The sequence below is a fragment of the Haliotis asinina genome, chromosome 9 (genome assembly GCF_037392515.1).
Source record: "Haliotis asinina isolate JCU_RB_2024 chromosome 9, JCU_Hal_asi_v2, whole genome shotgun sequence".
NCBI lineage: Eukaryota > Metazoa > Mollusca > Gastropoda > Lepetellida > Haliotidae > Haliotis > Haliotis asinina.
The window spans coordinates 3,230,428-3,242,566 of record NC_090288.1 but is presented as its reverse complement, the minus strand read 5'-3'; the positions used below and the strand labels follow the sequence as shown (position 1 = coordinate 3,242,566).

The window sequence follows — 12,139 nt, the reverse complement described above, 5'->3', positions numbered from 1 at the left end:
GTGGGAAGTATTCCACAAAGTTTTACTTATCAGTTGTTTGCAGAACCTTTGAGAGACAAATACCAATTAATTGAATAAATGAATGCATCAAAATTTTGGAGACAAGACTTGTTAATATCATGTCTGCTTATGCATGATTAAATGATTATTTTAATAATTGTAGGTCTGGGTTCCAATTGAAGGATCCTAGATTTTAATATCAGAAGCACCTGAATATGATACAGAACATGTCCTGAATCTTGTTGATCTTACAAGTTTTCAGTGGTGCTGTGTATATTTCATCTCCTTGATATTTGAAGAGAGAAATTACTTGCATGCACTCACTTGCACACTTGCATGTTTGTGGGTTCTGTTAATGAAAGATATACAGTACTTGTTTCCAGTGTTTAGTTTGCAATGAATATGAAAGTAGTCCTTGTTTGTTCATATATGCCTGAACATTTTAGTATTTGTAGGTCTATTGTATAGCTCGTTCATTGAACTAAACTGTTTCTTTTTCAGGTTTGTTTGTTACCTGAACATGTCCTGTCAGATCTTGTTGGGTATGTATTCCTATAGTGTGTAGTACACACCTGCCATGTGAGTTTTGTCATGGTAATGGATTTGTTAAAATAAGAGTGTAAGTGTCACTGAACATCTCTCGATTGGCCACGATGGTTCTAGTGTATAATACTGGATAGGGGACCATTCATAAACAACCTATGAAGTTATCCACTAGCTGCTAGTTAACAAGTTGTACACAGAGTCGAATTCAATGACTGTAGTTCTTATTGAAAAGGAGCATTTAAGTGCATTTTGTATTCAGAAGCATGTATTGGCTAGATTTTTCAACTGATGCTCACTGCTTCAGTGTTGGCTACAAACTTGAACTACTCAGACTATGCAAACAGTGTTAGTGAAAGGCCATGTCATTTGGGCAGTGTTACAAAATGAAAGGCCACATCAAATAGGCAATGTTAATGGAAGGCCATTTCAACCAGACAGTGTTAATAAAAGGCTGTGTCAGCTAAACAGTGTCAATGAATGGCCATGGCAAATAAGCAGTGTTAATGAAAGGCCATTGTTGCTGTTTGTCAGTTAGCCATGTTTTCTGGTGGTTGGTTACCATGGTCATGATGTTCATTGTCCTTCATGTTCCAGGTATGTCATGTGGCTTATGGAATGTTCCCATGACTCAAGTCGATGCCATGCTGCCATGTTCTTCACTCAAGCCTTCCCATTCCGTGTCATCATGGATCTGTTTGACCAGAAGGATGGACTGCGCAGACTCTTCAATGTGGTCAGTAGCCAGTCTCTCACTTAGTCCCACTCACACAACTCTCAACCTGGAGACCAGATCGAGTCTCATTAGATTAAACATTGTTGATATATCATCCGACATGATGTAACTTTACAGTCATACATTGAAATTGGGACCTACAGTTGTCTTATCCCCAAGATTGTTCTGTGGCTCCAAGAGATCCTCGCAACCTGAAGAATGCATGCTTAAGCCTAAAATACTACGTTTCCTTCAGGTTTTAAAGTTCCACACACTCCGGTGATGAAATTAAGTCTCATTCTCATTCACATTGACACACCTAATGACTTCCGTCGTCACAGAGGATAGTGGGGTAGCCTAGTGGTTAAACAGGTAGGGTGTCATGCCAAAGACACGGGTTCGATTCCCCACATGGGTGCAGTGTGTGAAGTCCATTTCTGGTGTCATGCAGTGATATTGCTGCCATGTTATTGCTGAAATATTGCTATAATTAGTATTAAAACCTAACTTTCTTATTCACCCACTCCTTCTCCACTGTTCAGGTTTTCCACATCGCTTTAGTTATGTATACTCCCTGGAGAAAGAAGAGTCTTGTCATACCTTTCTTTTGATGATCCTAAACTTGTAGATCAGCACGCTGGAGATCCTCAATGTGGAGGACGAGGTGGACATCATGAATGAGGGTCACATATTCACAATGAGACAAACAGCGAGACACGTTTGTTCCGCTCTCAAGAAGTACTTTGAAGCACACCTGGTGGTGAAGGCTGATGAAATCCGTCGATCTCACCTCAGAAACGATGGCAGCAGCTCGTTACAGGAAACACCTGCATATAAGGTAAGGCTCATCAATAGCTTATATGAAAGTGCATTTTGACACACATTCCCTGACCTGTACTCTTTAGATGAATGATGACTTTGGTGTGAGCTGTTTTGAATTAATGTCCCATCTTTTTTATGTTAGTTTCATTGCAAAGAAATATATAGGTCTACTTTTCCTTTCCGACATTCTTTTTCAGAAGAAACTGATTATGCTTGTTTTAACTTGGGACTCAGTGTTATTTAGAGCTCAGTACTCAAAATACCCCTAAACCTGACTATCTTACTGTTTTGCTGTTCATGATTATATGAATGTTAAACATTAACACATCATTTCGATCCCCAAGAAAATGTTAGTTGTCTTGCAAGCAGATTTTATATTCTTCCTTGAAAACTGCTGTTTGAAATGTTATCAAGTAAATCTTGTAATGTTTTATGGTTTGTGTATGGAATGTTCTCAAGCATTAGCTAAAAGAACCTTTGAATCAATAAATCTTGAATACCAGTAGATGAAACATTTATTGGTGGCAGGTGACAGTTAAGAACATTTTACAGAGAACTTGCTGAATAGAGAGGATGGGTAAAATGCTATGCTATTCACGTACTCACTGCATAAAACACAATTAAGTTGGAAAGGTGGACTTATCCCATACCGTCTTCAGTTCCTACTGGAGTTATTTCCAGTTGGTAAAGATGTAAAATATCCAGTAGAAATTGCATCTGGCCAGGACACCCATTTCTCAAAGCAACTGTAAGTGTATGCTGAAGTGTAGGAGTTACGATCACCTCAGTGCAACAATTGCTTTGTGAAATATGTTCCCAGACATTTCTGATACATTTGTCTTCAACCACACAAAATGCTGCTTGAGGTTACCATAATACACCATACAGTTAAAACAGACTTTTCAAAATCTAAAACAACATATAAGTGTGAAGTCAATATTAGATTGTGACATGTTTATTATCCCTTGCTGCATGCTTAGTGCGAAGATGGGGATATAGTATTAGCTCCGTCCGTCCGTCTGTACAGATTGGAGTAACTTAAGAACCATTGACTAGATTGTTTTCATATTTGGTACCTGGGATTATCACAGTGAAAGAAAGGTCTCAGTCAGGTTGATGACCTTGACCTTTGTCCCAAGGTCACAAGGGGACTTTAGCATTTTACCTTGTCAGCGAGATATCTCGAGAACCATTCACATTTCTTCATTCAACACTAAACTGTATCTAGGGAAGGTGCAGGGCCCAGTGGTTTTTGGTGACCTTCAGTTAATTTTCAAGGTCGTTTGTATTTATGTATGTACGGATTGGAATATCTAAAGAACCATTGGCTAGATTCTTTTCATATTTCGTATCTAGGTCATCACAGTGAATGAAAGGTCTCAGTCAGGTTTGGTGACTTTGACCTTCATCCCAAAGTCACAAGTGGACTTAAGCATTTTACCTTGTCAGCGATATGTCTCAAGAACCATTCCTGATTTTCCTGGTTTTCAAACTCCAAGCTTTATTCAGGGAAGGTGTAGGGTGTTTTTAAGAGTTTCTTGCACCTGTCAAGGTCAAAGTGACTCTTTAGAATATTTTGTTTGTTTGAACAACTACAGTGCAAGATATCAAGTGAATTTGAGAGTAATGTACCCGTGAAGGTCCCGGGGTAGAATAGGCCTTCAGCAACCCATGCTTGCCATAAAAGGCGACTCAGCTTGTCGTAAGAGGCGACTAACGGGATCGGGTGGTCAGACTCGCTGACTTGGTTGACACATGTCATCGGTTCCCAATTGCGCAGATCGATGCTCATGTTGATTACTGGAATGTCTGGTCCAGACTCGATTATTTACAGACCGCCGCCATATAGCTGGAATATTGCTGAGTGTGGCGTAAAACTAAACTCACTCACTCACTCACTCATTGAGAGTAATGTTTTTGTTGACATTTTACTTCATCTTAAACCTTTACTTTCATTTCTTTTTAAGTTTGATTTGATAATATGCGGCGGGGGATTATGTTCTTCTTAGTGACAGTGCTTGTTATCTTTTTGACCCATATTTCAGCCGCTTAAGTTGACCCCAGAAGTTATCCAAGACAACATGGAGTTGTTGATGGAGTTGCTTCCCCTGCGCACACACTGGGTGCCTGAAGCCACATTCCACAAGCTGGGGGGCATACAGCTCCTTATACAACTGGTTGCCATGGCACCTGACTGGAACAGCTCGCCTGGAAAGTAAGATAAACATTTTGGTTTTGTCAAGTACATATTGCAACTCATAGCACAATAAATAGAACTTTTTGAACATGTTGTCTGAAGGCTTGTGTTGATTACTTGAGGTGGTTAGTGGTTTGTGAGAGTTGAAAGTTCCTGTGATTTCTAGACAGTGTAAACAGTTATAGATATTTATCAAATGCTATGGCATCTGTACTTTCACTGTCACATCTTAAAACTGTTGTTCAGTGTGTCCATGCTTCAACATAAAGAAATCCCTCAGATAAGATGAACATGTCTACTAACAATAATAATATACTTGTGTTCAGTATTGTTGCTTTTCGAAATATGAACAAGTCCATGTTTTTGATGAAAAAGGACTGTGTACAGAACATGGTAGAAATTGTGTGCAAGACATTATCAATAATCCTCAAGTAGTATTGTCAGCATTATGATACCAGTATTTGGAGCATTATTTATTTCATACTTGATTTGTTCTGCAACATGCATGTACTTTCCTAGTATTCAGCCTTCTCGGAACATTACTGGCCAATTTGTAGATAGCTGCAGTTTACTCTGCTTTGTCCAACCCTGGGTGATAGAATGATAGTGGATACAAATACAAGATGTGACCTGTTGTTCCTTCATACTCATCTTGTCTTCCACACGCAATGAACTGACACGCTGATATGACTTAATTACTGTACAATGCAATGTTTACCTCCCTCCTCATTCTTTATCTGTGGTAGTGCAAATTGATAGGGTAGTGACACTCACTGACTTTGTTAAAATTGTGTCCTCTGATTGTGTGGATCTTTTGTGATAATGTTATTCTCTGGAGTGTGTCGTTTTAGGACTTGATTAATTACAGTCCAGACTATTCAGCATTCTTTGTTAAAGGTCACATGCAACCAAAAGATCAAACATAATTAAAACATATATATAAACATATACCGTAAATCACGAAATTTTTGCTTCATGATATTTTTGCAAGTGGCGACCAAGAGATGTTTTTATGTCACGATATTTTTGCAACTTGCCTATTTCTTAAAATATAGTATAGTTTGAGAGTTTCAAAGCTTACTTGCATCTGAAAGTTTTATCTGTAGTAAATCCGATCACATATTAAAGTTTGCCACTAATCTTGAACACCATTCACTGGAGTACTTCCACATGTATGCAATCAGTGATGTTTTCTTAAAAACAACACTTGCTGCATAGGCCAGATAAGCTTAAAACAGTTCAAAGGGGTTAAATTAAATGAAATGACTCAAATAAATTGGCACTGATGAAGGACCAGTTTAGTCAGTGTCGGCGAAGCTGTTGATCTCCAGATAAGTGTCATGAAAGCTATCCACGCCCGCTGGATGGTCTCGGCCTTTCAAACAGTCTCTAAGAAATGTGTGTTGCGTGGTTGGCGCCTGTCTGGACTATCGGACGTACTGATTGATTGACTTTTGTTCAGGTATCCATTGTCTGACATGTGACATGTGAGTACGAGTAATGCTAGTAATTAGTCATTCTTCGCATTGTTGCCATTGCTTAATATATGTATTGTCTAGATCCATTGTTAATTATATGAAGTGGTGAATAATAAAGTGAGGATAGGACGGGTTGTTTGCTGATTATTCATTGCATTCTGCCAGCAAATTGTGTCATGATATTTTTGCGAGCTCAAGTCATTCGCAAAAATATCATGCTCGCAAAAATTTAATGATGTACAGTATATATAATGCATTGGTGATTGTGAAAAAAACAAATAAACAGAATTATAAGCGTATAATCGCAAATCAGAACTGCAATATTTCATTGTACCTCCCTCGAAACGAAGCAGCCGCGATGCCAAACCCAGTCAGTACTGCTAGGTGTGCAGTCAAGTCTAACGGGGCTTTTTCACTGGCCACTGCCAATTGCTGATACGCTTAGCCTTCTCTTAACTTATGGCTTGTAAGCCTGATAGGTGTTAATTTCAAATTATAAATGGTCAGTAATTGAAGTTGTGCATTGCATATTGTCATCAGCAGACAGGCAGGCAGACATATTGGTGCCTATAAACCAGACATTGAGTTTACTCTGTGACAGAGTCTGCTTATGACAAGCAACGTAGCCTTTTTTATGTAACGAGTAGATTATTTACCTGTTTATGTTTACAACTAAGATTAGATTAGACTACTACTACCCAACACTTCGGTCTTGCATACTGTTTCAAGCTCAGTGAACATACTCCCTGTGCAAGTGTTATGAGCGCAGCACAGCTGTTGAAACCAATTTTTCCCCCAGCGCTCCGATTTTGCAGGCTTATTTTCATCGCATTTTTTTTTTCAATTTTATAGGTTGAATTGACATTTTTGATAATTGTTTTCTGTAAGTCCACACCGAAAGGTATCTGCAAAGTTGTGTTTTACATTGCATGTGACCTTTAACCCTGTTCCATCAGAAATCTAAAACCATGGGTTACTCAGAGGTGCAATATTTTACAGACCTGAAACAATCAAGAGTGCCCTAGATGTGATCTCCCTGTGTATGGTGACCCCCAAGTCTCAGCTGTTGCTCCTGGACTCTATCTCCCTCCCTGACAACATGTCCACACCAGCCATCAGGTACGTGCTGCCATCCATCCCCGTGCGTGAGTCAAATGCTGCATGCCGTCAGTAGTGTGTAATATTTGCTCTGAATGAAGGGTTATCACTGTCACAATGACAACATGTAGGACGTACTATATGTGGTAGACTTTCATCCTAGTGTGTCTTGATGGTGAATTGAGCAAAATGATTAAATTAGCTACTGTTTTTTGTTTTGGAATATTGAATTTCAGTGAAGTCAGTGTGAAACTGTTTCCATTTCCTAATGTCATTCTCTGACATTACATGCTAAAAATATTGATTTCATTTGATGACCTTGTAGATGTTTGATGCCATGTTGAAAATATTAGCATGGGCTGAAAAGTTTGAAAGATGACTATTTTTTATAATCACTGTCTAATCTTACATGTGTTCATAATTTCTGAATGGAGAATCTCTTCTCGTTTTCTGTAAATATCTGTATGAAAGTGAAGAGAACTTGTATCATCAAGATGTTGAAAAGACTCTATGGCTTGTACACCAACACATGGTAATCGTCCTCAACTGACAAAATACATCACAGGATGCAAAATATTGGCTTGTTAAACCAGTGCTTGCCCCCAAACTTCAAAGGTCAGTTGGTGAAGATTCTGCTGACAAAACCTGAAGCAGTCTCATTTGAGAAGACATACACTGTATTATGTCAGTTTACCTTGACGTTTACTGGATGTTGTATGACTTGAGCTGCAAATTCATCGTCAGGTTCAACAAAGTAGCAAATGCTTATTTAAGAAAGTCAGGCTTTAATGTCTTCTGTAGATAAAGTACAGTTTCGCATTTTTTCCAAGAGGTCAGAGGTATTTCAGACATGCTTGAATTTCATTTCAACAAACATTCTGAATCAGTTGTAGAATTTCTTTCATCCACTGATGTGCTAAATGATAAAGGATGGTTTAGTTTTTGTTAAATCAGGGAAATGGAAGTGTTTATGATTCACTTTGCTGCGAATGTAAACTCCACCACATACGAAGATCGCTTGTTCTGTTTATTTGATTGGTTCTTCTGAAAAGGTTAGTAGTAGCTGGTTTGTAGTACAATATGTGCAAAATTAAATCTTATTTAATAATATTTATCCCCCTGGCATGTAATGCGGGGGTTATAGTCGACGCCTCGTCTGTCCGTCCGTCAGTCCGTCCGTCCGTAATCCCTTTGTTTCCAGAGCATAATTCAGGAACCGCTCAGTATTTTTAGACCAAACTTGATAGTTATAGTAATCTCAGCCTATGGTTGTGCCTTTTGCTATTTACAGGTTTTTGGCATTTATATTTTTTTCTGTTTTTCCATGGAACATTTTGGTGTTAGTCTTATAGAGGGATGGGCTTCGTTTCTAGAGCAGAACTAAAAAAACGTTCAATATTTATCTGCAATACTTGGTAGATATATCAATCTGAACCCATAGTGCTGCCTTTTGGTATTTACAGGTTTTTGTGATTGATTATTTTCTCAGTTTCCGTGGAAATGTTTCAGGCATAGTCTCAAAAGTGAGAGGTGTTTTTCGTTTCCGGAGCAGAACTCAAAAACCATTCAATATTTTTCTGCAAAACTTGGTAGATATATCAGTCAGAACCTATAGTGGTACCTTTTGATATTTAGAGGTTTTTGTGATTTATTATTTTCTTGGTCTCCATGAAAACATTTTGGACTTAGTCTCAAAAGTGAGAGGTGTTTTTCGTTTCCGGAGCAGAACTCAAAAACTTCTTAATATCTGTCAGTAAAACTTGGCACATATGTGTGGCAGACCCCAAAGTGGTGCCTTTTGGTTTTTAAGGGTTTTTGTGATGTATTATGTTCTTGGTTTCCATGGAAACGTTTCAGCCATAGTCTCCAAATGGAGGGATGAGCTTCATTCCCAGAGCACAACCCGAAAACCATTTCATATCTTTCAACAGATCTTGAAATTGTAACTTTGCTGATACCAGATATATGGCATTTATAATTTTCATGAATTCCATGGAAACAATTCAAACTTAGTCTAAAACAACAATGAGTAACTCTCAGATGATTTGTCCTTTCAAACATGTTGGGGCCGGGGGGATATGTCATCTTCTGATGACTCTTGTGTTTCTTATGAAATAACTTGAAATAGTTCTTTCTTAATCTTCGACCAAATGGACAATATTTTCAAAGGCACATAAACCCTGTCTGATGATAGCATGCATTATATTAACCTTTTGGCATAAAACCAATTCCTCACTCAGTCAGCTGATACATAGCCTCAACCCAGCCTCACTTCTCAACAATGTAGCTCCAGCCATCAGGTATGTGCTTCCATCAGAACAACAACTCTGATGTCAGCTCTGTTCAAATTGAATAATCACTCAGTTTAAGATGATTGATTACCAGTGATTTGCATGATTCTGATTTATTTACATTCCTGGACCCTGAAACATCTCTCAGCCAGTGCGTTATCTTGATAATTGAAGACAGACTTTGCATGTTTGTAGGTCCATTTTAACAGGATGTATAATTTTCTAATGAACTAAACATAGATTGGGTTTGTTGTGTCCTTGTTGAGTTCCAGTGGTTTTCAGTGTTCAAATTACACTTTAGTTTGGAGATGAACCTACAGTGTTTTCAAAGTAGAGAAGTCTTTTAGATCTGAAGCTGCCAGAATGTAAAACCCTGAGTGTGATATTAAAGTCCAAGGGTTTGTTGCTCTACATTGACAACGCGGTATATTTATCTCCATTCTACCATGACAGATTTATACATAAAATGTTTGTAGTATATACACAGAAGGCATACCTCCTTGAACCTTTCACATTTAAGCTGTGTACATGGTATACATCAGTACTCGCACATTGTCTTCTGAAGCAAAATGTTTATACATTCTGCTGCTCTTAAAAGCTGCTCTTAAAAACTGAATTACACTAACAAAATCAATTTCCTTTGTACTCCCTTCTAAATACGAAACTCCATAATTTGAACGTTCGAAGAACTGTGTATAAGTTGGTTCCATTTGAAGATGTTTTTATGATAACCTCTCCCCACCACTCTGTCTCAGAAGTATGTTATCATGACTTGAACCCTGCTTTGGAGGGTGAGTCTTCCCCAAAGTCCTGGTAGAATGTTCATTGGAAAAATGCAAGTTGTCCTGAGTTTTTAGGTTTGGGAGTTACGTTGTCATTTATTGACCTTTTCACACCATTGCTTATTAGCTTATATGTCAGTGTACATACAGTGTTTGGTAACCAAATTTATGGATGAGCTTTATCATGTCAGACCAGTGTTTAAACGTACAACCATTTGTATTAGTGATACCACAAGATGAGAATAAAAAAACATGAACAAGCATCCTAAAGATAATGAAAGTTTAGAAATGTCTGCTTGCAAGCACAGGTGTTTGTGAGTATTCTGGCCACAGTGTCACATCTGTTTATTCCATCCACAGTGTGATAATAGGTCTGGCAGAGGGTGAGATTCTGGCAGATCCAGAAGTTCAGAAATCAGCACTAGGAGTGCTGGTGAATTGTGTGTGTGGACCAATAGAAAGGGTGAGTAACCATGATAAGTGTTACGGGAACCTTTTATTCCCAGGTAGGAAGATGTTTCTGCTTGTGCTTTTTTCTATTACATCCAGGTCTGTATCTCATTGAGATGGAGTGTTATCGAAAACAGACTCTTGACGTTTGCTGGCCTGTCAAGATCTGGGTTAGAAATTATCTTCAGTAACCCATGCTTGTCATAAGAGGTGACTAACACTAATGGGTGGTCAAACTGGCTGACTTGGTTGACACATGTGATCGTATCCCAGTGTCGTAGATCGATGCTGATGCTGTTGATCACTGGATTGTTTGGTCCAGACTGGATTTTTACAGACTGCTGCCATATAACTGAAATATTACTGAGTGTGGCATAAACCTAAACTCACTCACTTATTGACATTTGCTGCTGCAGTGTTTAGACCGAACATTTTTCCCCTTGTAATTTTGAAAGCCATGAGAACTTTAACGATTATGCTTAGTCTTGAACACTGGTTTGAATGCTCTTTTTTTGGATGTTCAAAATAGTTCTCTCAAAGAGCAACAATTCTGAGAGTGTTTATGAAGCAGTTTGTCAATGTTACAATGGTCAGGTGTAGATAGATACAGTGGTAAAAACAGAAAACTTTGTTTTCATTTCTCAGATTAATCTTCTAAGTAGAAAATGCAATGTTTTCTTTTCGTGCACTTATATTAGGTTATTGGACAACATGCCTTTTGTGTGCGGCAGTTAGATGTCTTGCCTGGCTGTCGTTTTAAGTTTTTTGACATATGGCACAAAGCAACAGGTGAAATGCTTGTGAGAACTCTAGATACAAGGTTATTGATCACTTATACTCTAGGGGGTACTAATACATAAATCATTCATTGAAATCATTATAAATGAAACCCTGTCATTAAAACGACTCAAAGTACCTTAAATTGACCTTTTTGACAACAGTGCACAATTCTCTCCCGCGAGCGAAATTTCAACCAATCAGATGGGTGTCGCCTCCATGAAATAATATGAGAAATACCTATGTGGGTTGCTGTAGTATTCATGTACATTTCTGGGGGTAGATAATCTTTTTTCTAGGTTTGCCTAAACCTGCAATCATGACAGTTGTTTTGAAAATTGAAAGCTTTATATTGTCACAATCTACTTCCATTTAATTTTATCACCTGCTTTGCATATTTTCTGAAATAGAACTTGTTTTCATAGACAATACTATCAAAATTGTTTGTTGTCATAATGTTTATAAACCATTCTGTTATACGCGGTGTCATGCAAAATCTTTTTGGTCATGATTCAGAAACATCTGCAACGAGTAGGAAATAGTTTTGATCTTTTAACTTGATGAAAATAAACTGTAATCTGATTGATTCCCAAACTGACTTTAGATCCTGATGCTACATTTTTAGAAAATGGCAGCCCCGTTTCACGAACATCCACCAGTCTGAGAATAAATGCTATTTAGCATTGCTTTCACCAACTCACAAAATCTTAACTACTTTCTACTGGTAGTAAAATGCATATTTGATTGATGGACAATAGGATTTGTCAAGGTGAGTGTCAATATAATACTACCTTCAATATTATTGTCACTTCAAGTAAGTTCTCGATTGTTTCCAAGGAAGAAATCCTTATATTAGAGGTTGTGCAATGCAAAATCCTTTTGATTATCAATAATTTACTAGTACATAGCTTTTATCTTTTTAACTCAATTAAAACAAATCTAAAAAGCATCTATGTGAGAAGCGAGGTAGGTGTCGAACCACCTGA

General features: G+C 37.9%; 1 protein-coding gene across 1 annotated transcript in view; it reads left to right on the top strand.

The window, feature by feature from the left end:
• Positions 1 to 12,139, top strand: part of LOC137296645 (DDB1- and CUL4-associated factor 1-like) — a 44,861-nt gene that overhangs the window by 12,025 nt on the left and 20,697 nt on the right. The window contains exons 10-15 of the mRNA XM_067828463.1: positions 502 to 542; positions 1,141 to 1,279; positions 1,887 to 2,096; positions 4,126 to 4,295; positions 6,755 to 6,874; positions 10,287 to 10,389. Of these exons, the coding sequence (XP_067684564.1) occupies positions 502 to 542; positions 1,141 to 1,279; positions 1,887 to 2,096; positions 4,126 to 4,295; positions 6,755 to 6,874; positions 10,287 to 10,389 (783 nt within the window). The remainder of the gene's footprint in view (positions 1 to 501; positions 543 to 1,140; positions 1,280 to 1,886; positions 2,097 to 4,125; positions 4,296 to 6,754; positions 6,875 to 10,286; positions 10,390 to 12,139) is intronic.